Source organism: Perognathus longimembris, chromosome 2, assembly GCF_023159225.1.
Source record: "Perognathus longimembris pacificus isolate PPM17 chromosome 2, ASM2315922v1, whole genome shotgun sequence".
Taxonomy (NCBI): domain Eukaryota; kingdom Metazoa; phylum Chordata; class Mammalia; order Rodentia; family Heteromyidae; genus Perognathus; species Perognathus longimembris.
This window is the reverse complement of record NC_063162.1, coordinates 67,485,356-67,511,964: the sequence shown is the minus strand read 5'-3', so window position 1 is coordinate 67,511,964 and position 26,609 is coordinate 67,485,356. Positions and strand designations below refer to the sequence as shown.

Genomic DNA, 26,609 nt, shown 5'->3' with positions numbered 1-26,609 from the left:
AAAATTTTTAATTTAATTGTTTTTCTTTTAATTGTGTTAACATGATTTGTAAGGTATTATACATCACATGTGTGGCTGTGACTGACAGGATTTTCCTCCAGGGGAATCTCTGGTGCCTTTTCAGAATAGCCTTTAGTCCTTGTGAGGGATGGTCTATGTCCCGTATACTAAAACTTCTAAGATGTAGCCCTTAGAGGCCCAAACCAAAGCCTGCATATTTACAGCATATTTCCTCAACAGGTTGCGAATCCATTATTTTTATACTCTAAGATTGTTGAAGACTTTTTCTCACACACTAAATATTCCATAGAAGCATAATGCTTTCCTGGACTGCACTTCTGTCCAGAACTTCAGTCACTTAAATCTTTATTGCTTTTTAAGTTCCTTGTTGCTTTCAGGAAGACGTAGTCCACTTAGGTTTAAAAGTTTTCAACCTTTTAAATAATTCTCAGTAAAAGTGTGGATCATAAAATTAGTCCATCCTTGGTAGAAGCAAACCTCTATTTGAACAGTTTGAGTGGAGCAAATATATACAACGATTGGGATACTTAAAAGATTACTCTCAATCAATGCTTAAAAATAAACTGTGGCTAGTCACTATCATCCTGTAACTCTAGGTCATCAGGAGGCTGAGCTCTGAAGATCACGGCTGGAGGCTGACCCAGTCTCCGAAGCCTATGGGCACTCACCTGCAATTAACGAGCTGTGGCTCAAGTAAGAGCACTAGCCTCGAGCAAAAAGGCTGAGGGCCAGCACTTAGGCTTTGGGTTCAAGACCCAGGACACAGATACACACACATACATGCGCGCACACACGCGCAGACGCAAAGGCAGTATCCTATTAGTGCTTATTTCATTGAGCTGGTGTGTGTGCTTAATAACATATTCAAACCTCGGGCTTCCAGTGTTAGGAAGGAGCTAGTAGCAACTCCCCAGCCCAACCGGCGGGACAGCAAAGCTCCAGCCCTTAGTCCTTTACCTTGTAAATCGCTGGTCTGCACTTGCAATCCGGGAGATGCAGTCGGTCTTCCTGGCCGCTTGGAGCGCTGGGCTTGCTCTGCAGTATTTTAGGCTGCACCTTCGCCCTCTGAGCTGCAGAGGGAGCGCGCGACGAACGTGGACCTACAAGGCACCAAGGCCTGGTTATCAGGGTGGGAGAAGGGTTTGCGCGGGGCGGGCCTGTTGGGGCGCGGCAAGCAGGGTGGGGGGCAGGCCCGCGTGAGGCCGTGGCTAGTGGTGTGTGGGGAGGAGGGTGCCTTGTTGGGGGCGGGACGAGTGGGGGCGTGCACTGTTGGAGGCGTGGCTAGTGGGGCGTGCATGCGTTGGGGGCGAGTCTAGCGTGAGGCGGGCCTGCGTGGGGCGTGGCTAGAGGGGGCGTGCACGAGTTGGTGGCATGGCGAGCGCGGGTCGGGCCTGCGTGGGCGAGGATAGCGGTTAGGCGCCGGCCGCGGTCGCTTCCTAGTGCGCGAGGAAGACTGGTGTGTAGGGCTCGCCGTGCAGGCAGGAAGCAGCAGCCGGAGACGGAGGCGGGCCGGTTACCTGCCTGCTGACGGGAGCGAGCGGGGTGGCCGGGAAAGACGAACGCCCGAAAACCACCATGATCCCGCTGGAGAAGCCCGGCAGCGGCCGCCCCTCGTCGGCCGCCGCCTCCGGCTTGGGCCCGGGTTGCTGACGGAGTTCCGCGCCGCGGTGCGCACCGAGCCCTTCCAGGACAGCTAAAGTGAGCCCGGGTCGGAGCTGGGCAGGTGAGGGGCGCCGGTAACACCGCCGGGGACTGCACGAAGTTGGGGGCGGCGAAGACTGGGCGGTGGGGCCGCGGCCCCGGCGAGTCTCCTCTTGGCCCGGGTGTGCCGCTTAGAAAGGAGCCAGGCTCGGCTGTCCGCGGTGGGACCCCGCGCCCTTCCTGCAGCACCTGCAGTGCCGTAGGCGCCGGTTTAATGGAGGCGCGTGTGCACCTCCTACCCGCTCAGAAGCGGGGTGAAATCAAGCCAGGTCCCCGTGGATCAGGGTGACTTTTTCCTGCCTCGGCTCTGCTCCGTGGCTTGCTTGGCGTTCCCGCAGCCGCCGAGGGGGGGAGGGGAGCGGGGTGCCCTTGGCCCGCCGCCTCTGCGGCTCCGCCGCGGTGGTTCTCTTGGTGGGTTTGTACCTTTCGTATTTCTAGAATGTGTCAGTCCTGCCTGGGAGTGAGTGCACATGGGTTCGGTTCCCGGCCCTGGACTCACCGCTGCAGTGCCCCGCGAAGAGCCGGCCCTGCCCTGACCTGCTGCTTTTCGGGGAGTTAGGCGGAGCCTGCAGCTGGCGTGGTGCGGGCGGGTGGGCTGCCGCCTGGGAGCACAGTTGGAAGAAGTGGTGGGTGCGTTGGCATGGGGTTCGGTCCCAAGTTAGCTGCTTGTGTTTGACGTGGGTAGGGGACGTGGACTCCCCAGCCTGGCTTGTCTGGCCCTTAAATAAGCAGTCTCACTTGCCGTCCTCACCGTGCGTGGGTTGGACTGACGCGACGCCTGTGACCGCCTGCCATCTGGGCCTGAATATCACATTTGTGTTTGTTGTTATCGTGAAGTTTTGTCAGAGTTGCATAATACTGCCGTGTTGTAACTGGAATAGGGTCTTCCAGGTAGGACAGCCTGCAGATGGGGTATTGGGAAAAGCTCTACTTCCAACAGAAACCAAAAATTACCCATCTTGGCAGCTATTAAGGTAACTTTACAAGTATAGAAAGAATGTTGTCTTTTTTCTTTTAAATGTTTTTAGTGTCCACCCCCCCTCCCCGACAGGTGTGAAATTTAAAAAGGTTTTTCAATGTTCACAGAGGGGGAAAAATATGCCTTCCAGAACAATATTGATTTCTCTCTTGGCCTTGAAGCACAGTGCAGGCTTTGATTATGACACCAGGAGAAAACTCAGCTAGACTCAGCAAGGGACTGGGATTCCTTGAGATTCCATACATTCCAAAGTAACCCTGATTACCTGAAAAGGGAAAAGTGAGTTTTCCATTGTTTGGTTGAGTTGTCAGGCTGCGTTCCACAAAAAGGAAGTCAGGCATTCCCAAACGTCCTCAGGTGGCAAGACCTGTCTTGTACACTTTATAATGAGTGATTTCAGATGAAAAGCTGGATTTTCTTCCTACCACCTCTTAGGGTACTGATTCCCCGTCCCCCAGTGTTGCTTTTAACTTCTGTTTTGTACTTTTTGAAGTTGCTGTGTGTGTGTGTAGGAGTAAATTCTGAAGTGGCTGAGCAATATAGAGCTAGATACTTGAAGTCAAAGCCTGAAACTGAACAATAAAACTATTAATCCATTTTTTTCCTCTTTGGTCCCCTTCTTTTAATCAGGAAGAAGTCTTTGAATAGCTAGTGTGAGCTTTGTAGTTAGTAGGTCTGGGATTGAATCTTGGCTTTTATAATTCTGTGCACTTGGTTACATTGCCTCACGACATCGATTACCTCATAGAGTTGTTGAAAGAAAACACATCTATAGCCTTAAGGCCGTGCGTAGCTGAGGTGAAGTCCTCAGTAAATTTAATATGTTATGGGACTGTTTATGACTTGCAAAATTCCCTCTTTTATATTTCTGTGATGTGGGAGGAAAAACAAGATATATCCATTCTAATACAGACTTTAATGTAGTACAATGGAAAAGGGCTCAGAGAGCTAAGTGTTCAGTCAGAAATCTATTTCTTTTAGGGGTTGCTTATAATGGCTGTTCCAAGATGGTCAGCGTTGTTTGCAAAGTAACAAGGTGTGAGGCTGATCTTTTAAAAAAAAAAAATGCACCTTCTTTCATGTGCCTAGCTGAGGCTATAGCAACCTTTCTTGTGAGTCGATATAAAAGGTCAGGCTTTCTTCTATGGCTTCAAGTTTGACTTGCTCTAAGTCCGGATGTGTGCCAATGTAACCCACATTCATGATTTCATTACTGAGGCATGAGATAGATAAATGGATTTGAGTACTTAGAAGTTTTGCATGTTGATTTCACCTTGAGTTTGTTGGTAATAGAGCAGCAGAAGGGTTTTTTATGTTTAAAATGATGTTGATTTCACATGAGATGATGCCTTAGATATATTTTCCTTGTCTAGACTTCAACTACAACATTATTTTAAACATGTTTATAAATTTAGGTCAAGGACTGAGGCTGTAGCATGTTTGTTTTGTGCCAGTACTGGGGATTGAATTCAGTGCCTGGGCACTCTTTCCTTACTTTTTTTCGCTGAAGCTAATGCTCTATCACTTGAGCCACACGACTACCAGGGGCTTTTTGCTGGCTAATTAGAGATGAGCATCTCAGAGATTTTCCTGACTGGCTGGCTTTGAACCTGTAACCTCAGATCTCAGCCTCCTGAGTAGCTAGGATTATAGTCGTGAGCCACCAGCACTAAGCCACCTGGCTTAGCGAAATAGTTCTTGACTAGAACGTGCAAAAGCTCTGATTTGATCCTGACACACACACCCCACACACCATATGCACACATACCAAATGACCATGTTTTGTTCTTTGTGTTACATACTCATAGTTGAATTTTCCTAATATGGGAAAGGAGTTACAAATATTAGCTCCTTTCTGAAACTGGTCCTTCCTAAGTATGTGGGCTTTACAGTTTTATAAGTGCTTTCACATGCCTTTTTATTGGGGGGTACTCTGATCATTTTGGACAAATAAAAGGGAAATTGATTCTAGTTATTTGTAAAACTATGAATAACAGAAATCTGATCTCTGAGGCTTGGGTATGATGATGCATGCTTGTAACCACATCTACTTGGTGGGAAATGGGAGAATCACAGTTCAAGGCCAACCTGGGCCTTAAAACGTTAGTAATACCCTATCTCAGCCAAGCTGAGTAGTCCCAGCTATGCTGGAGGTTTAACTAAGAGGATGGAGATCTGGCTAGCCCTAGGCCAGAGAGAGAGGGGGGTGAGAGAGAGAAAGAGAGAGGGAGGGAGGGAGGGAGAAGGAGAAGGAGAGGAAAAGGGAGAGGGAGAGGGAGAGGGAAGAAGAGGAGAGGAGAGAGTCTATAACCAAATAAATAAAGAAAGGAAAAAGCTGGGGAGCATGGCTCAAATGGTAGCGTACCTGAGTGCAAACTCAGTGCCCCCCCATCTGATATTTGAATCAAATGCATTAGTTAGCTAAACAGTGATAGTCATTTATTCACTTCTTAGGGTAAGTTAGAAGGAGCTAAATTTATTAAGTGAATTTGCACGTGTGGAATTCAAATTAGATCACCTCCTGAGGCTTGAGGGAGTAGTGGCAGAGAGCCAATTGCCTAATGGGCACAAGGCCTGGATTTGACCTCCACTTAAAACTAAATTTGCCTTGAGGCCTCTGCTCTCTTCTATGATACTTTGTACAAATCATTACGATTGATTATATCATAGATCTGAAATTAGTGTCCAGCATAGGAAAAATACTGATTATTAGGATTTGCTCAATACTATGCACTTTAGAAATGTTGTTGAATTGGAAACCCTTTTGTACTGCAACTACTTAAAAGTAAATTTTTCATAATGTATTATTACTGGACCCTTTAGTTTAGATATGTTTTTAATGCACAAGTACATAGCATTGAGTTATAGTGACCCGCTCTGTTTAGTATGTTGTGTGCTATCTGGGTTCTAATCTGGGTTTGCAAGTAATGTGGTGTCACTTACCTGAGGACACATTTCTCAGAATATGTCCCCACCATCTAAGTGACGTATGACTGTGACATGCTTACATGTGAAGCACATAAAACTACACTGGGCTCTAAAAGTCATTTCCAAATGTAACCCATCAGTCGCCATCCTCTTACAGGCAAGATGACATGTCACCAGAAGATCCTATAGCAAAATCACATTTGAACAGAGCCATAAAGAATGGATGTGATATAAGATGCACCAGCCATTGACAGTAGCAGCAAAGTTCAATAAAGAGAGGATGGCAAGTAGTCCAGCAGGTTAAAGGTTATGATGTCAAGTTGCCCTAAAATATTTGTCCAGTAAAATGAAAGGGCGGATATCGGTCCACTGTGCTAGCTGGTACAACAGAGATGTGAGGTGACTGGTAAAGGAGACCCTGGGACAACACACTGTCACATATCAGATTGATTAAATAAAAACTAAACAAGATAATTCCTTTGTCAGCTGGTCTCAAACAGGACCTAGAACCTTGCTTGATTTTTGCTTGCTCCATGTTTTGTTCAACTAACAATCTACATTCTCTTCTCACCTTTGCCTTTAAATCAGCCCTTGAACTGATATTTGATATACATCCAATGAAAAGGATTCTCTTTACCACAAAAGACACCTCAGACTTGTATCCCAAACATAATCTTGCTAAACCTTGTTGCCACATTTCTAATCTTTGTCATAGCATTTATCTGTACAGTTGCATAATACCTGCATTAAAAAAAATCTAGAAGCCAGTATCCACCACTACCATCTTGTTTCTGCCTCAGTGCTCTTGAATCTTGAATGTTTTATAAATGTTCTCTCTTCCCTGCCTCACTGCTGCTACATGGGTTCAAGCTCACAGTCTTGAGTTCTTCCAATAGCTTCTCCATTTAGGGTCATTTGGCAATATGCTCTTCATAATCTATTGGAATGATCTCTGCCTTGTACCAGTAGCTCATGCCTGTAATCCTAGCTATTCAGGAGGCTGAGATCTGAGGATCACAAGTCAAAGCTAGCCAGGGAAGGAAACTCCACAAAATTCTTATATCCAATTAATAACTAAGAAGCCAGAAATGGAGCTGTGGCTCAAGTTGCAGAATGCTATAGCCTTGAGCATAAAAGTTCAGGGATAGCACCCAGGCCCCAAGTTCAAACCTCAGGATCACCGCCCCACAAACACTCACACACACAAAAGAAAAATGTCCAAACTCCTTAGGAAGTCATACCTCCCCACAGATACTCAGCCCACCATCCTAGCACTGTGGTAAGCACTGGTGATGGAGAGATGAAAAAGATTCAATCTTTGCTCTTCCAATAACTGGACTGGTGGCAACCACTGAAACGTCATTTCCTTTTGCAGTAATTGCCTTATATGTATCTTTTCTTTACCTCTACTCTGGATTGTGTCATTGAGTACTTTACCCTAGAATCTTCCATGAATACCTGCATTCCCAATTTTGTACACAGGCAGTCAGCTGAAGATAAGTGAAATGAATGAGTAATTCTGAAAGTATTCAGGAAAAAGTTTGGCTGTTTGAGTCAACAAAGAAAAGCGATATGCAACAAACAGCATCTGCTCTTGAATCCTCCTTGACCCGCTGTACTGTGGTGTGTGTTACACAGGTCTCCATGATCTGCAGTGAAGGTTTGTGACACAGCAGTTTTCTTTCCATGTAGTCATGGCAAGGTGTGCATTATGGTTGCTTGGCAGGTGTGGCCTCGGAACTCTGAGGTTTACTCTGTACCCAAGAAATCTCCTTTTGTCGTCTTCTTGAATGGCTTTAAGGGTTACCCCACCATAACACCAGTCATTTAGAGTGAAGGCACTCGTGTTTCCATCAGACATGTGTTCTGCTATCTTATGGTTCGTTTCCTGAAGTGCAGTAGCAGAAAAGTGGAAAGTTTTCTTCAGCATGCTGTGGTGCAGGGTCAGCTAACTGCAGACAAGTTTTGTGCCACTCAAAAGCAAAGATTCTTCTTTAGCTGTTTTTAATAGTTGAAACCCTAATGGGTTAAGAGTAACAGCTATTTGGGAACTGGTGGCTCATGCCTATACATGTAGTTATTCAAGAGGCTGAGATCTGAGGTTCGCAGTTCAAAGCCAGCCCAAGCAGGAAAGTCCATGAGACTCTTATCTCTAAGTACCAAAAAGCTAGAAGTAGAGCTGTGGCTCAAGTGTTAGAGCACTAGGCTTGAGCAAAAAAGCTCAGGGGCAGTACCCAGGCCATGAGTTCAAGCCCCAAGACAATCACACACACACACGAACTTTCTCTTCTTTTGAAACTTCTCGTGACACATAGGTATGAAGAGAATCAAATCATTAGTGAAGTTTTTTCTTTCTTAGAAGGTCTCAGGTCATTAGGAACCAAGCTTCTGGTGGAGGTGCAACTCAATACTTTGGGGAATACAATAAAAAGAGGTGGTAGTCTTCATGATTTCTATAGACAAAAGCACTTTGATCTGAGTAAGGGTGGTGCTGGGTAGACTCAGCAGGTTGTGCAGGCATAGGTCTGTGCCAAATTATCTGTTACTTGGGGTTGTTAAAATGGTTACAGAAATGTAGAGGAATGAAAAGCGTATTTGTGGTCAACAGTTGCAGGGAAGGAAGATTTTCTGTTCAGCAACATCAGTAGTCTAGATTAGTGAGCCCAAACCTAGAAGTTAGATAGATCTTGGTGGGCCAAATTAAAGCCTTCAGCTACAAAGCTAAGGAGCAGTGCCCAGGCCCTGCTGGGGAAGGAAAAACTTGACCATCTGAAAATTTTTGCACTCTAACGGTGAGTGTTTGTGTTTGATCCTAGGGGGAAATTTGCAGTGGTGAGAAAATGTGTAAAGAAAGATTCTGGAAAAGAATTTGCAGCAAAGTTCATGAGAAAAAGAAGAAAAGGCCAAGACTGTCGGATGGAAATTATTCATGAGATTGCGGTGCTCGAGCTGGCCCAGGACAGCCCTTGGGTCATTAACTTACATGAAGTCAATGAGACTCCATCAGAAATGATCTTGGTTCTGGAATAGTAAGTAGTGTTCCCTTTGGCTGGTGAGCCAGGGCCTGGGTCTCACCTTTCCATCCTCAGAAACACCTTCTTCTGCTTTACTGTGCCACTTGTACCTAGCTTTTATTGGCCAGCCTCTTCTCCCTTTGTGGAAGAAACAAGATGGTGAGAGGCCCACCCTTGGCACCCCATTCCTCCTGCCCTTCCCCTTTATTTTATTTTAAATTTTTTTTGGCCAGTCCTAGGGCTTGGACTCAGGGCCTGAGCACTGTCCCTGGCTTCTTTTTGCTCAAGGCTAGCACTCTGCCACCTGAGCCACAGCGCCGCTTCTGGCCGTTTTCTGTATATGTGGTGCTGGGGAATTGAACCCAGGGCCTCATGTATACAAGGCAAGCACTCTTGCCACTAGGCCATATCCCCAGCCCCTGCCCTTCCCCTTTAAAGAAGAAAGAGAGTCAGCTTCTCAGCTCCATGGCTTATCTGTGTCCTTCATAGTTCCTCTTCTGAGATCTGTCTTTTGCCATTTCAGACCTCTTCCTTTGGTTGTCCTCTCACACCCTCTGTCCTTTCCATCTCTTTGGAAATCCCTCCTCAGCTTTGGCTCTTCAACTACCATGATGACTTCTCCCAGGAACGGTCTACAGCTCTCTTCCCCTTCTGTCAGTCCACCGTGTTCCTTCACTGAACCATTCGCCTGCTCAAGAGTCAGTGCCCTTTTCACAACTCAACTCAATGCCACTGCTCTTCCAAAAACTAGCCCTTTTTGACAGTTCCTCTGCTCAGTTTAGTGATCATTCCATTTCTTTACTCTTTTTAAATATGGTACTATAATTTTTTTCTTAAAATTATACTCTTCCTTGTTTTAATTTTACTGTATTCTGTTTTTAAGTACTCCCCATGGTTCCATTATTGATACTGTTATTTGTGTTTGTTCTGTACATCTTTCCTGATGATACTTTTTGAGTAGCTTTGTCTGTTACTTACATGTATTTCTAACTCATTCCAAATTCAGACTCTTTAAGATCTATGTTTCTTTTGTTCCCCATTTCCTCTGGTGTCTCCTTTCTTTCATTGCTCATGCCAGAAAACCTTGCAGCCATCCTTGATTCCATTGTCTACATTAACAGTCGTGCATGATAAATGAGTGGGTGACCTCCTTCAGCCTCTCCAGTAACTCCTTCCCTTATCCCTTGACTTTCCCCGCCCAGGTTGGCCCTTCTGCTGCTGTGAGATAAGTGAGGGAAACAGAGATGTGCTGAAGCTGATCTTGCTTAGAAGCCCACTGTAGAGGTGGATTGTCTGGATTTAGTGACCAGGTTTCTAAAACCCAGATTAGTGCAATTTGGCTGTAAGGTTTTACACTCTGCTTTCAGTTTGAGAAAGGAAGGCCTAGAGACACACCCTGGATAGTGAGGTATTAAACTTCTCAACCACATTAATGGATTGTACTTGTGGAAGCAGGCAGCTTATTATTACTATGTTTACCTATTCCTGACACTCTGACTTGTGCTGTCAGGACTAATAATATAAAATTGAAAATACACAGCTCTACCCCCCAGGTGCTAAAGGTCTCCTAGGAGATGTGTCTTGTCGGTGTTTTACCAGAAATTCCTGAGGATGCTCCTGAGCACAAAGTTTACTGGCCATGATGAATTACATTTGTCCCAGCCACTTGGTCAAGCCTTGAGCCAGTACATTTGCTTTGTGCCTTGTAGGCATTGTTTACAGATTAGTCTTTATGTTGTTAAGCTTTCTAATAAGATTTCTACATGTGAGAAAACAAGGCACAGGAAAAATCATCAGCCTGAGGTCCTACGACAGATTGCAGAGCCAGGGCCGCAGCCTGGGACCATTCCACAGCCTCTGCTCCACACTGCTTTGCTGTCTGCAGCTCCTGAGGCAGTGGGGACAGCACACTGCATCATCCTGGCTTTTTCAGCTCCTGGGATGGATGGGCTTGGCTCACACTCTTCTTCTCCAGCTCTTTTCATCTCTGTTCACACACAATCTACGGTCGGCCAATGATCCCTCTTTAGTATTATTCATTCACTGTTTCCTTTCTGTGTGTGGGGGGGGGGGCATGCACACATGTGTAAACCTGGACCTAGGTGCTGTCCCTGTGCTTTTATGCTCAAGCCCAGTGAGCCACAGCTCCACTTCCAGCTTTTTTAGTGGCTAATTGGAGATAAAAGTCTCACAGACTTTCCTGCCCAGGCTAGCTTTGAACCATAGTCTCAGATCTCAGCCTCCTGAGTAGCTAGGATTACATGCATGAGACACTGACATCCAGTGACTATTTCTTTTCCTATGAATCCCATTTTACGTTAATTTGTCCTTCTCTAGTGCTGCAGGGGGTGAAATCTTTGATCAGTGTGTCGCAGACCGAGAAGATGCCTTTAAAGAAAAAGATGTTCGGAGACTCATGCGACAGATTTTAGAAGGTGTGCACTTTCTACACACTCATGATGTAGTTCATCTTGATTTGAAGGTAAGATCTGTCAGCACATACATCCAGAGGGTGGAAAGTGGCTGGTGGCACGTACATGTCACGTACATGTCTTTTGCAGGTCCCATACACATGCTTGCTACACCCATGTATCTGCAATCCGCAGGTGTCATGGGAGGATATACCATATACACGTCACCTACACGTAGGCCAATAGGACACGGGGGATATTCGCATCCATACTCTACCCAGAAGCCCTCTGCAGTCACCTGCTGGGGGAGGGGCCCTCTCCTCAAGGTACCAGGGCAGGGTTTTAGGACTCCTAAACCAGAAACCGCATTGCCTTCCTCCCCTAGCAGAGCCCCTCTCAGGTACTGTCACCTGGACCTCAACAACAGTCCCAGTGCCCCAAAGGCCCTGCCCGCCATTCACCCCCAATCTGCCACGCATGAACGCCAGGAGACTCCATAAAATCGGGGGTGGGGACACGAGGGGCGGCGGCTCGGTGCTTCCCGAACGCGGCCTGGAGAGGAGCAGGACAGGGGCAGCGTGAATGGCTCGAGAGGGGCTGAAGGGGACTCCAGAGCAGCAACAGACTACCTTGGCAGCCATTGAAAGGCCCTGGAGAGCTAGGCGGTCCTTCAGGGGGCATTAGCGAAGAGGCGGGGCCATCCCAGCTGAGACTTCCAGAGTGAGTCCTCCAGAGGCTAGAGGGCCCTCTTCACCTGGGCGCTGGGTGTCCTCTGGCTTAGTGCCCTGCGTGTCAAATGTCCAATTTGAATTTTTTTAAATCTTTTTCTAGACTTCTCGTATGTTTTAAATAGCTTTTAGCATAGGGCCACATGGTAGTATTTCATAGCTAGCTACACATGAGATTGTAAAGCTCCAAAATTATTTTCTTGTTCCAAACTGGAAGGTAAATAAGCTACATTACACTGGTAAGAAAACTGAGTTTTATTCACTGTGGCACAGAAGCTCCTCCTGGCATAAAGATGCAGGTCTTGTAGAGAAACTTGAACTACCTTGTCTTGTAATTCTATTTCCACCCACATGTCTGGTGATACAAGCTTCTGATCTGACTTGTGCTACCATTCAACAAGAGGCCTTGAAGAGACACTCTTTTGTTTTTGTTTTCTTTTGAGTGTGTTAGTACTGGTCTGGAACTTGGGGCCTTGTGCTTGCGCTCTCTCTTCGCTTTTCTGCTGAAGGTGAACACACACTACCACTTGAGCCACAGCTCCACCCCCAGCTTTTTGGTGGTTAACTGCTGATAAGAATCTCAGGGACTTTCCTGTCCAGACTGGCTTTGAACCATGATCCTTAGATCCTAACCTCCTGGGTAGCTCGGATTACAGGTGTGAGCCACTGACACCCAGCTAGCCAGTCTTCTTACTCAAGCAAGTATTGAAAATATTTGCAGCCCAAACATGGTGTTACATGCTTATAATTCCAGTACTGAAGAAGTCGAGGCAAGACAATAAAAGATTCAAGACCAACTTAGGCTACCTAGCAAGTATTAGGCCAGCTTTGGCTGCATAGTGAGACCCTGTCTCATTAAATCCAAAACAATAGCAACAATAACAACAGAAAACATTGACAGGATGCCTTTACTTTCATGCTTGAATCAGTTTTTTGGTGTTTTTTTTTTGTTTTTTTGTTTTTGTTTTTGGTAGGGGTGAGGGATCCTGCAGAGATAGTTGGCATGCAACTCACTTGGTGACAGATCCATAGGCCTTCCAGCTGCAGTGTTGGCTGTTTTGTTAAAAAGTACTATAGCTTCATAAAAAAATACCTATCATAAATTTTATGACTGGTGCTTTAATTATGTCTTCAAGACTAGTTTCTGCTTTTAATATTGAAAACTTGGAAGTAATCCTACTTTCTTATACCACATTATTAGAATAAATTCTGCATTGATTTCCTTATAGGGAAATTCACACTGTTTCTGAATGATGTATGATATGATCACCCCATATTTCTATTTTCTTTTATTGAAGTATAAAGAGTTGCTGTACCTTACTGTAAGCAAACTTTAGAGATAATGGATTAAATACAAAAGTTCATCTCTAGCCATGTTCTTTCTCTGGTACACTAATAACATCACATTTTGTGCAACTCACTGATACTGGAATGCCCTGGCTATGTAGACGTGTATCCACGGCACCCAGAAGCAAAACTGCACTGTCATCTTCCTTTTCCTCTGACTAGTGGGTTTTTTGTTTTTATTCGGGGTTGGGGGAGGTTCTGAGAAGCAACATAATCTTGTGAGCGCCATTCCACTTCTCTATGTCTTTGGGAAGAATTTTCAATTTGTCAACATGTTCTCAAACAAATGTAAATTTGTTCATTCTATAAAAAAATCGATAATAGACTAAGGCCTAGGGTCAGTACTGGCAGACCTAGAGGCCTACAGCTCCAAATCCTAATAGCTAGGGGCCTTCTGAGTCTCTAGGCATTAGGTTGGAGGCTTGTTGCTCTGGGCTTTAGCCTTTAGAACCCCTGGCACCTGACAGCTGTTGTAATTCTGGGCATCCATCAGCAGTGGGAAGTGGACAAGCAGCAAGAGGTGGCACCTAAGGTTGTGGTGTTCTCTTACAGGCCTCTGAGATCGACCCTCAGGCCTAGAGTAGTAAGTATTCCAGTTCTTAAGAATGCTGGGATCCTCAGCCCTCCACAGGAAGTGTAATAGCTCACGGCCTAGGGTGCCTGAGACCTTGGTCATAATAAGGCTTGGCAGCTCTCTGGGACTCTACCAGTGACCACAGCCCACTGATTCTCATCTTCCCCTTATCGCTCTGGTCTCTCGGTCTCTCTCTCTCCCTCTCTCTCTGTCTCTCTCTTTCTCTCTCTCTCTGTCTCTCTCTCTGTTTCTCTCTCTGTCTCTCTCTCTCTCTGCTGGTCTTCAGCCATTGCCACTGTTATCACTGTCACTGCTGGGCCAGCGGCTATTGCTACCTCTGCCACTGCTGCCACCACCACTGCTGCTGCTTTTGCCTTCACGGTCACTGTGGCTCTGCTATCTTTTCTGCTGCCTCTCTTCATGTCTCAGCTCAGCCTGCTCTACTAAGGAGAAAGAGCAAGACCACTAGGAAGAAGCCTTCTGTGTAGCCTGGTGTTACAACACGAGGGGGTAGCACAGGGCAATGTCTTCCAGCTGACTTGAAAACCAAGCTCAACAGCCTAGTTTATATATTCAGAATGGGAATGTGGCCAGGCCGACTGCACCTATCCCAACAGACATTCATTCAAATGAAGGTGAGTTAGGGCTTCTCCTTGTGTTTGCACAAATCGCTGGCCACCTGTTGGGCCCCCAGCGGAAGTACACCTGGTGGAAGGGTAGCCTGGCTTCAGATTTCCCTAGAATCCACTGGGCTTGGGGGGTGACAAGATTTTTCCCCCTGATGCTCTCAAGGGCGTGTTTGTATTTATTCCCCCATTTTCTTCCAGCTTGTTACTTCTAAATAGACATACAAAACCTTACCCTGTGGAATTTTCCTCAGGTGGCTTCACAGAAAGGTCCAAAGACAGGCCAGTTCATGCTGGATAGTGACTCCTTGCTTCTGCCTGAGATGCTCCCAAACTACAATATCCTCAAGGTTCTCTCTCAGAACTATCCCTTTAACATGCTTTCCTCATGGTTTGGATGAGTGCAAATGGTATTTGTTCAGAAAATACTAACATTAGAGTGATGGGCTTGGTTATTCTCTAGAAGGCTGAGAGAATAAGACCCACTAAACACTATATTCAGTATATTTCCCAGAATATCCTGGAGATAGATGGAGACCTGAGACTAGTTCTGGCACAAGTTTATATAGCCTTAAAATTATACTTGATGCCCTTAGAGGCAGGAACTGCTGGAACTGGTCAATGTGGATTTTTTTTTTAATTAGTGGTTAGTAATTGTACAAATAGGTTTCATTGTGTTTCTGTTTTTTGGTGTGAAATCCTGGTTTTTGTGTCGAAGCACAGTATATTACTAGCAGATTGTTTACCCAGTGTGTTTTCATGTTATCACTTATGGAACGAAGTATCCTGTAGGAACCTTTCTATTGGGAAACACAAGAGAAAGACAAATAGTTCATGTAGACGTTTCCTAATTCTTTAACCATCTCAGTCCTCAAAATAATTCTGGCAGGTGACCATAAATAGAAGTCAGCATCTCTGAGACCGAAAATCAAAACAAGTCTGACATTTCAATGAAGTAAATTTAGGGAGACAATACCTTCAATTAAAAACCTGCAATAGAGCAAGCAAAATTAGTTTGTAAATAATTTGTTGATTCTGTGGACATGAAAGGATTCCAGCTGGCAAAGGATAGCATATGGAACTTCAGTGAACAGTTCCTATAGTAACAGTTCTGAGATGCATGTGGTATGGTCTGAATTTCAGTGTCCTACAAAGTGTGGAGATTGGAACCTAAAACCCCTCGTGATCAGATTGAAAGCTGGACTTTGGGGAAATGTTTAAGTCCCATATGTGAGATTAGGACTTGTTTTGAGAGTTCATTAGAGAGAAGACTCTAATGGGCTTTCCTCTCTAGGATGCTTCCAACCCTGATGCTCAGATCTCAGCCTTCTAAGAAGCTAGGATTACATACATGGGCCATAAGTGCCCCGCCTGTTGCTATTTTCTTATGGTTTAACACTATTTGAATGGGGATTTTATGTGTTTTGTGAGCTAAGGCAGCTATTACTGTACCCCTAACCTACCACAAAATCCTTTAGGCTTTAACAAGTAATCACTCTGTGCAGTGGGATGCTCTTACCTACACACACACACACACACACACACACACACACACACACACAGAGAGAGAGAGTCAAAACTGACCATAACATGCACTAACCCATTCCTAACATAACATTTCAAGAATTTGGGGGTGTGGAGGTCACATGCTTAATCGCTGCTCTCAAGGACTTGTAGGGTCCAGACTTCCCCAAAGCTCTTCCGACTCAGGAAGTCATCATCCATGGACTTTGCCAAACCAGCATCCTTTCTCCTTGTACCCCAATTCAACATTTCATTTAGAGGAAACACCCTGCTCACATGTTCAGACTCTGGGATTTGGCTTGAGACCCAGGCCTTGCCAGTGAGAAGAGGACTTCTCACTGCAGGGACTTTTTTTTTTTTAAAAAAGGGCTTATCATAGTCTGAGATACAGAGATTGAGACATAGAAGAGATGCATGAAAAACAGTAAGCTAAAAAAATAAATAAATACTATGTTAGATGGCCACAAATGCTTTGGAAAGAAATCATCCAAACTAAGGAAGTTAGGACCAAAGCAGATGACAGTTTTGATGGGGTAGATTCAGTGGTTGTCCATGAGGTCTAACACTTGAGCAAAGATCAGAAAGAGTGGGGGATCGCCAGGCATTCCGGAGAAGGAGAGAAGCCAATCCAAAGCCCTAGTGCAGAAGCCTGCCTGCTTTGTTCAAGAAACAAAGAGGCCAAAGAGGAGGGGGAGAAAGAGGGGGAGAGGGAAGGAGGAGGGGAGGAGAAGGAGCCAAAGCAAGGGAGGAGTGGGTGATGTGCAGGTGAGGGAGCAGCAGGTGATGCAGAGCTTCCACTGGGAAGGTTTGGATTTGAGAATAGAAACTAACTTAGGGTTTGAAGGTCAGTCTGGCTGCTGCGTGGGACAGGTCAGGGAGGACAACACTAATGCCCCAGGTGGGAGATGTTAGAGAAGGACTCTGGGTACATAAGGAAAGTCCAGTCCAGAGAATTCTCTGACTCCCAGGTGGGCGGAGATACCCATGAGGCAGCAAGGTTGCAGGCCTGAGCAACTGGAAGAACAGAGTTGCCACTGAGATGGTGAATCTGGGGTACAAATATGATGCTGTTGTGATTGTGAAGTACTTTAGGTGTGTAGGAGTGGAACTTCAGGAGGCCCTACTTGAGATAAAAATTTAATGTCAAGATACAAAGACTTGCCTTCTCTCCCTGTAGCCAAAAATAAGGTGTGTGTGTTGGGGGGAAGGGGGACAGGGGGTTCCTAGGACTTGAACTCAGGACCTGGGCACTAAGGTTTTTCCTTCAAGGCAAGCACTCTACCACTTTGAGTCACAGTGCCACTTCCTGTAGCCAAAAATAAAACACAGAACATAAGGCTCCTCCTCCCTAGGTGTCTCCGCCCAAAGCAAGACTGCAGCCAGTGGGAGCTAGGCAGCAGCACTTTGGGCTGCCAGGTGGGCAGGCTCCGGAGGCCAACCTGCCCAATTCGGTGGCTTAGGGTGAAGGGCACTGGGATCCACCAGCTCCTCTGGATCCTGTGCACTCACGGGGATCGCGCCCTCAGAACTGTGCATGCTCACGGGGACCCGGTAAACTCACAGAGATCTGTCCTGCTCCTGGGGATTCTGTAGGCTTGCTGGGATCGGGCGCGCTCCGGGGCGTCTGGCGTTCGTTCACTGGGATCCAGTATGCTGGCAGGGTTCTTGCAGGCTCACTGTTCGCGCACTTGGGGACTGAGCACATGGGGGTCGAGGGCACTGTTGGGGATCAGCTCCTGCAGTCTCCTTTGCGGGGGCCAGTGCGGGTGGACCAGAGTGGCACAGAGAGCAGAGGCCCAGAGCCCCCGGCAGCCTCCCCACCGCTGGACCGTGTCCTGCCCAGCCCTGACCTCGCTGCCCATGCCCAACCACAGCGCCAGGGAGAAGCCAGGGTCCCGATCCAACGGGGAGAGGGGTGCTCGCTCAAGTACAAAAGAAAGATACGTTAATATATGCATTCCTTGGGGCCCCACCAGTGGGTCCAGCAGTTCCTGTTTTCCCTATCACCAGACTGGGAGGAGCCGGAGTTGCAGCAATAGAGGCCAAGGTTCCACCTGGCCTTTTGGACTGAGAGGATAGTCCACACCTAGGACCACATGTGGGACCCTCCCCCCATCTTCTCAGCCCAGTTTTCCAATTGTGTTGTGTATTTTCTACAATCATTTCCCTTAATAATCAGCTTTTCTCAAATATGGGCGCACTCCAAGTTTTAAAATACTAGAAATGTATTCCTTAGAACAATTGGCATCATATTAGCATATTATCTCATGTTTTCCTGTTACATGAAGATCCCTTTCAATGCAAGGTAGAAGCTTTTGTGGTGAGGGTATGGGGCAGATGGGAGGGGCTGGGAAAAAGATAGGGGAAGGAGTGCATGGCTTTTGTTGGAGGGAAAAGGCAAAGCCAGAACTGATTGCATCCATTTAGCAATTTTGTGCCTGGGGCCTGGGTGACCTCAGCTTCCTATCTCTAATACTTGAGGTTGCACCTAATTTACTTGGTCTGTCTGACCATCCCAGGACCACAAGAGAAGAGAAGAACTTTGAGTTGACTAAGCCAAACACCCAAGAAAATTAAGCTAAGAGAGAACTACAGAGCAAGTCTATCAGCATGAAAGAGGGCTGAGGAGCGATGGAAACTCATCTTTGTTCCTCTGAACCTATTCTAGGTTCAGGAAGTAAGGTGCCCAAAGACCACCTATCTGACCCTGGTTCACATAGCCAGTGAATATCCAGCCAAGCCTCAAATGGTGGTCCCTTGCATCACAAGATACTACTGTATCTCTACAGAGATGGGTTGACAAAGTCCCTGCGCAAATCAAAGACTCAAACACCAAAGCTGGTACAGTAGATACAGAAGGAGGAGAAGCCTGGAAACAGGTTATTTTATGCAAGTGTGTAGACCTTCCCCTTCTTATTTCTATGCAACTACTGCAACCTTGGCTATCATTTGAACCTTAGTAGTAATTCAGGAACCCATTCAAGATTTCTTCTCCCTCCCCCTTTTTCCTAGCAAGGCATTCCATGCTTTGGTTGGGAGGGCTTATTAATTTGCCTTAATTTAGTTTACAAATTCAATACACTTATAGTCACAGTTTATAAATTTGATCAAACACAGAGCTTTGTGAGTGGTAGGCAAGCAATCTACCATTGAAGTGTACTCCAAAAATTCTCTAGGAAAGAAAGTACTTTTGAACATCACACTGAAAGTCAGAAAACATGTTTCCATGTTTACCCACTTAAATAATAAGTCCTTGAAATAAAATTTAAAAGCATAACCTAAGCGGCGGGGAATATGGCCTAGAGGCAAGACTGCTTGCCTCATATACATGAAGCCCTGGGTTGATTCCTTAGCACCACATATATAGAAAAGGCCAGAAGTGGCACTGTGGCTCAAGTGGCAGAGTGCTAGCCTTGAGCAAAAAGAAGCCAGGGACAGTGCTCAGGCCCTGAGTTCAAGCCCAAGGACGGCAAAAAAAGAAAGAAAGAAAGAAAGAACCTAAGACTTCTTGTTATAGGATTAGGACTTAGATGTTTTAGGACCTATTAAAATATATGGTGAAAATTTTTCCTAGATAAGGAAAGGTCGCAGCTTGTGAAAGGTCTCTGTATACCTGGTGTGTGTACCGGCACATGAGACTCCCCTCTAAAGGCAGTAGGAGCAAAGGAAAGGGAAGAAATAGCTGAATCTTCTCAACACCAGACTGGATTCCCCAGAGCCAAGGTTTGTTACTTATCAGGGTTATTAATTTCACTGTTAGTCATGATTACCATCCCTGCCTGTAGCCAAAAGGAATCAGACAGGGCTGCAACAAATGATGGAGCTTCTTTTGTCTTTTCAGAGGCCAGAGGCCTCTTTCCTTTCTTCTTAGCCTTTTTGACATAGCAGCTCTGAAAAAATGAATGCAAAACTATTTTTTACACAATTGTAGTGTTTCCCTGAGGGGGGCTTCTGACCTGTGTAAGGACCATTTGAATACCTGCCCAAGAAAATGCAGGTTCTTAGCTTCTTCTCTACTCAAGGCCTTCTGAACTAGAAATTACATTTTGGTCAAGCTGGCCCATAAGCGCATTCGAGTTTGGTGCTACCGTTGTGTCATTATGGGCTGTTTACTTCTCTTCCTTCTCTCCTCTGTCATCTTTTCTTCCCTTTTGTCTGCTGGTTCCTCTGACCCCTGCTCACTTGATTGCTTCTCCCTCCTTCATGTGAAGGGTTCACAGTAGCCCAGTATTGTTCTTTTAACAAAATATACTCAGATAGGCGAAGAGAAAGAAGGATGACTTATTTCTTATCGCAGTGTCTGCAAGACAGTACAATGAAACACTGGCATCGCCAAGCATCAGCTGTGGGAACATTCCATTTGTGTGGCGGCCTTGTGTTTCCAGCTGTCTTCCCAGGGAAAGGTGGACCTCAGGATTTGGGAACCTTCTTTTGTAGGAGATGTAGCTGATGTGATGTCCCAGATGGTTCCCTGCCACCAGCCTCAGAGCAGAAGATCCCAGCCTGAGTGCCAAGCTTGTGGGGCTGAGGTGGGGAAGACATTGGGGAACGATGGGACTGAATAGAAGAGAAAGGATCAGAGGGGAAAATGGGAACTAACAGGAGAGAGTTAGTATGGGGTTTGGAGCAATGTCAGCAGGGCATGAACCCCTGCTTTTGTCTTCATAGGTCCTGAAAGAAGAGGTCAAGATGGAGGCTGAGGTGAGTTGTGTATTCACGGCGCCTCCTATTTCTCCTTCTAAGGGTATTCCTTTCCCCCTGCAGAGCTTACAGAAAGACCAGCACAAACTTGGAAAACATACGGTCTTTCATCTTCTGATGTGCATATGTTTGTGGGTGATAGAGGAAGAATTAGCCTCCCTTGGGTTCTTATCTGTGTCCATTCAGCTTCAGGTGGATTCAGTCTTTTCCATGACAGCGAATCCTGACACAACACTCAAGAGCTAGGAGTGGCCCAGGCAACAAGGAGCAACTGGTCGTGGACTGGAACCTCCACACAATGAGGCCAGGTAAGCCTTTCTTCATAATGCCTTGGTTATCTCAGATATTTGCTGTACTGAGGGAATGCTGCCCCTGAACAACTATCACTGCTTGCTTCTTGTGTGACTACTGATCCTTTGTGCCTCATGGTTTGTGTCTGTGTCCTGCTCACTTCCCTTAGCTCTTACTTATGCTCCTTTGCCTTCTTTTTTCCAAGTCTGTATTTCCTCAGGTACTTCTTGTCCTACCCATGACCTTGTGCACTCATCTCTTCCCACAGCATTCATTCTAGGCTGTGTATGTAGGGAAGTCCTGAGTGGATTTGTTCAAGCAGGTCTTTCCATATAATCAGCAGCCGGTTGCTCATCCACACGGAATATTTCCATAGGTACTCCAATCTCATGATAGCACAACCTGGTCTTACTATGTCACCAGTCCCAAGTCGCCTCCTCAGGGACCTCATTCCAACAGGTAGTTACCCAATTTTAGAATTCCAGCTATCTCCCTGATTTCACCAGTCATAAAAGTTTGTATCACTCCATACTGTGAGTTGCTCTAGATCAGATTTGGAGACCTTTGTGGTAAAAAAACATTACAGTTATGGCATGTTTGTTCATGGAACACTGCTTATAATTGCAGCCATAGATGCAACATCTCAAGACTGTTGACTTCTGATGTTTCCTTCTGCCTCCTCACTTTCTCACTTAATTCCTTACCTAGTACCCTGTACCACACTCTCCCTCCTCTGCTCCCTCTCCTGCCAGCACAGATGACCCCTCCTCCAGACTGCACGCCCCATTGTCTCTGTCATCCATGGAAGGCCTCCCAGGTGTGTTTATTTTTGTCCCTTTTTTTCCACATCCCTGTTCTCACCTTGGCAAAGACATCTGTCCTCATGTCTTACATATTTTCCTTTGTATTACTATATTTTTCATGAAAATGTTTTGTGGTTTTGTTTCAATAATTTTTAATATGACATAAAATAAAACTAGTATCTTCTGTGGGTACAACCATGCATGTAGTTCTCCCCCAGATTGTAGCTACACTTTCTCCTTGCTCCTCATACCTGACAACCACTGTGTGATATACCCTTAATTGACATTATTCAGTTTTCTTAACATTTGTGTCATTTTTCCATCCCATTTTCCCATTCAGTGCTGCATCCCAAGTGTAACATACAGTTAGGCACTGTAAAACCCATGGGGTTGTGCTTGTATTTCCTCCTATCCCCAGGATGCTGAGAAAGATGCTGTTTTCATCTGTGTTTTGTGGATGAGGAGAGTGAGTGTTACACAAATTGCTGTAAGGAATAGGAATGAGATGCTAAGGTGCAGACAGGGATGAATGCATTTGTTCATGTCCACATCTAGCTAATCCTGTCCATCCAGTTCTGCCATTTCTGCTGGCTGAAGGGTTTGCTCAGAGCTGTCTGTCTGGAGGGGACACCATCCCTCTTGTCACTTCCATCATTGCTCTTTCTTTGTCAGTTGTGAGGCTTGAACTCTTGGCCTGGGCACAGTCCCTGGCCACTTGAGCTCAAGGCTAGCACTCTACCATGTGAGCCACAGCACCACTTCCAGTTTTCTGGTGGTTAATTGGAGATAAGAGTCTCATGGACTTTCCTGCCCAGGCTGGCTTTGAACTGCAATCCTTAGATCTCAGCCTCCTGGCTAGCTAGGATTACAGGTTTGAGCCACCACTGCCTGGATCATTGCTCTTTCTTTACCTCTCCTCATCTTCTATCCTCTCACTTCAAGCTGAGCTTCCCAGCTTGCTTGGTTCCTCCATGTGTCCCCATGGCCTCTCACTGAATTCCTCAGATACACTTGGTCCTCACTGAATGTTGGTTGACTAAAAGACTGGGTGACTCCCAGGCTATTGCGTAATCCAGTCATCCAGTCCAGGGCTGGAGTGGTCAGTGAAAATGTAGAGGAAGGAAATCACATGGCAGAAATTGTCAAGAAATCTTGCTGACTCCAAAGCTGGCTGGGGAGCAAAGGGCAGAGGATCCTCAGCACTACCAGCCCTTTGTTATTAGAGAATGATTGCCTAAGGAATGACCCTGGATGACAAGCATTCCAGGCTGATAGAACTGTGGCCATGAGTCTTTGCCCAGAAGGTGAGAAGGTTGTCAGTTAGGTGGGTGAAAGACTGGAATTCAGCAGAGCATGAATGTCCAGGTGATGATGAGACAGTCTGAAGAATTCCCAGTTTGCATTATGTGCTGGAACTGGATCTGGCAGAAAGGAACAACCCACAACTCAAATTGCTGCCTTCCAACCTTTCAGCACAGAGGTGGTCATGGAAGCCTGAAGAATGGTGTTTCCCACTCTGGAGGGATGGGGGAGAGCCAACCACAGAGGCATAACCATTGAGCTTAGGGAGATAAGCTCACCTGTAGGGCAGGGTGAAGAAGGAACAGGGTGATATGTGTCAGCAAACCTTAGCAGCCTGAGGTGAGAAAAGATGAGGAAGGAGAGTTTTAAAGAAGATCCAGTGGCGTGTCTGCTATTTGTGAGGTCCAGGGACATGTGGCTGAGGAATCTGGAATGTGGCAGTGGGGTTTGGATGCCCTGTGGCCCACATTCCTTGCTGAAACAGAGACTTGTGGAATTGAAAGCAAGTTTGCAGTGAGCCCAGCAGGTGAGAGGAGACCAAAGTTGTACCTAAATGCATGAGGAGTCAGAATGATTTGGGAGTGAGTTTTGATTAGGACACGGTGAGACGAAGATAGTCCCAGAGATGGAACAGCACAGGACATCCAGCTCATAGGAACTCCACGTAGGAGAGTCAGTAGAGGCACTGCCAGCTCTGGTGTTATTGTTTTTTGTTAACCTCTGAGCACCCTTCAGTTATCCACACCCATCTTAATTGGTTGTTTATTCTTTCCCCTATTTCTAAATGATAAAAGACATTGAAAGACTGAGGATGAACCCTCCTCTTTCTCCTACCTCTGTTTCTCAGTTACCCAGTAACTCATGTTCTTTACGGCATGGTGCTAGTTTCTTCTTGGCCATCGCGTCAGAGAGATTATAATCATACAAGCACTCCTCCCTTCATCCATCCATTTAGTGTGTGTGTGTGTGTGTGTGTGTGTGTGTGTCCCAGTCCTGGGGTTTGAATTCAGGACCTGAGCACTGTCTGTGAATTTTTGGGCCCCAGGCTAGCACTCTACTACTTGAGCTGTAGGTCTACATCCATTGTTTTTTGTTTGTTTTGTTTTTTATTTTCTGTTTTTTTTGTGGATGGGAAGGGGCTCAGTTAAGTGAAGGTGAGAATTTCAGTTTTCTGCCCAGGCTGGCTTTGAACAGTGATCCTCAGATCTCAACCTCCTGAGTACCTAATATTACAGATATGAGCCACCAGGCTATATATAAAGTGTAGCAGAGAATTTATACTGTTATGTATCTTTGTCTTTCTCCCCCAACAATATATATCTTGGAGAGTATTTACTTTCAGTACATAGGGAACCAATGCATTCTTTTGTGTAGTTATATCATATTCAATTTTATAGATACAACATTGCTTACATAACTACTCTACTACTAGCTGATTATTTTTATCATTGGCTTCTTATAAACAAGGGTAAGCCAAATTCTTTTTACTGGGTAGCTTGTAGGATACGCTCTCAGAGTATGATTTGTTGGAGCCAAAAGGTAAGTGCGATTTCTATTATGATGGCTATTTCTAACTTGCTCTTCCTTTGCCTGTTTTTCTCTCCATGTTCACTAGCGTTCTCTTACTATGACAAAGTTTCTGAGGTTTGTGGTGTCCCAGTACCTCACAGTGGGGTCCGTGGAGGAGCTCATCTCTTTACCTCATAGCAGTCAGGAAGCAAAGAGGAAGAACCTGGGTTTTCAATATCTCTTCCATGGCCACATCCTGTGTCCTCACTTCACTTCACTTTAAACTTCTTCTAGTGACTCTCCTTTTTTCTCCAAACATTTCATCTCATAAAGATTCCTTTCTCTAAGTTGGTGGAACATAATGCTCTGAATGCTAACTTTCTTGAACTCTGTTTTCAGGTCTGGAGTGCCAAACATTAGTGTCTCATAGATCGAGGGGAGGGGAGGATGTTTAATCTAGGACTTTGATTTACTTTTATGATTAATAGGTGTGTTCCCTTTGTGCTTTCTCAAAAACCACACTGATTTCTTTAATACCATCTTTTCAGTTCTGCTCTATACATTACCAAGTAGGTTATTCACGTTAGCATTACTGAAACAAATGCCTGAGATAATTGGTTCATACAGTAAAAGGTCTATGTTGGGTCAGAAATTGAAGGTGCCAGTCAATGGTCATTTGCCCTATTGCCTTTGGGCCTGTGGCAAGGTAGCCCAACACAACAGGACACATGTCTCAGAAGAAAGCCATTCACTCATGAGCAGAAGGGAGAAGCCATGGTCCCCAATAACCAGAAGACCTCCTGCTAGGTCCTGCCTGATAAAGGTTCCCCACAATCCAGGATTGCTAACTTCTTGATGCTGAATACCTTGGCTTCTGGGAGAGACACTTCAGATCCAAATTATAGCACTATATTCTGTATCATAAAACATGTCTCAGAACTGGGTACTGGTGGCTCACAGTAGCTGCTCAAGAGGCTGAGAACTGAGGATCCTGGTTTGAAGCTCACCTGGTCAGAGAAACCTGAGCAGCTCTTCAATTTACCAGCAAAAAATCAGAAGTAGAAGTGTGGCTGAAATGGTAGAGCAGCAGCATTAAGGGCAAAAGCCAAGGAAGGGAGAGCATGAAGCCCCATGTTCAAGCCCCAGTACTGGCACACATGCCAAAAGAAAAGTCTCTGCACACTGCAAGAGATTTATATCATTGAAAGAATATTCTCTGGCCACGTGGAACAAAATAAGATGTCAGTAATAAGAACATTTCTAGCATACCTTGAAAGACTTGGAAGAAATCTGAGCTAAGGCTAGAGCAAAAGAGAAAAGAAGAGGGGCAGTGTCAGGGGTGGCAGCTGGTGACAGATCACAAAGGTGAAGGGAAGGGACAAGTCTGAGGTGACATTCCTATTTCTGTGCTCAGAAACATTCAACACCTGGGTTTAAGGGATACATGGAAGTAATTTGTAGAAATCAGATTACATTGAGTTGTCTCATAATCTTGAAATGTAGACCTGATATTCCCTGTAATCAATATCCATGTAGCCCCCAGCAGTGCACTGAGATGGTATTTAAGGTGTCACAGTAGAGTGGCCATGGTGGTGGCTAACCTGTGGAGAGCTATAGTAAGGACGTCAACCACGTAGGTCCTGTTTCCAAGTGCCCCTGTCTGCCAGCATCTTATATAGCTGCAGTAACTGCTGAAGGACTCATCAGATACTCACGTCCCTGGAAGATAGAGGACGAGGCCACAGCTCAGGCTGGGTAGCAGAACTTTCAGCAGAGAATTCTTTCATCAATAGAGAGGTGGCAATAGGTAGAGAAAGCCAATTGGAGGTGGGCACTTGGAAAGTTTTTCACACAAAAACATGAGTAAAGCCACGTCAGGATGTGTTGGGCAGAGCTGACTTACCTGTGAGCCCAGGAGAGCCTTAGTCCAGCCACAGTATGACAGCTTCCTGTGTTGTGGGACGGTAGCTCTTCCTGCTTGCTCTTGGCTTTCCTTTGCTGTTCTCTGCTAAATGACAAACTCCACCTGGTCTGTTGTGTTTCAGCCTGTGAGGAAGTTGGGCGTGGTGGTGGTTGGTGTTGGCAGAGCTGGATCCGTGAGGATGAGGGACTTGCAGAATCCAGAATACAGAGTCAGCAAAAAAGAATAA

At 45.7% G+C, this 26,609-nt stretch overlaps 1 protein-coding gene across 1 annotated transcript; it reads left to right on the top strand.

The window, feature by feature from the left end:
- Positions 1-1,678: 1,678 nt before the first annotated feature.
- On the top strand, positions 1,679-26,609 carry LOC125344594 (serine/threonine-protein kinase 17A-like). The gene is made up of 5 exons (XM_048337062.1): positions 1,679-1,744; positions 8,446-8,658; positions 10,981-11,125; positions 20,522-20,554; positions 26,505-26,609. Exons 2-5 carry the CDS (start codon positions 8,513-8,515, stop codon positions 26,607-26,609), a joined length of 429 nt encoding a protein of 142 aa, XP_048193019.1. The 5' UTR covers positions 1,679-1,744; positions 8,446-8,512.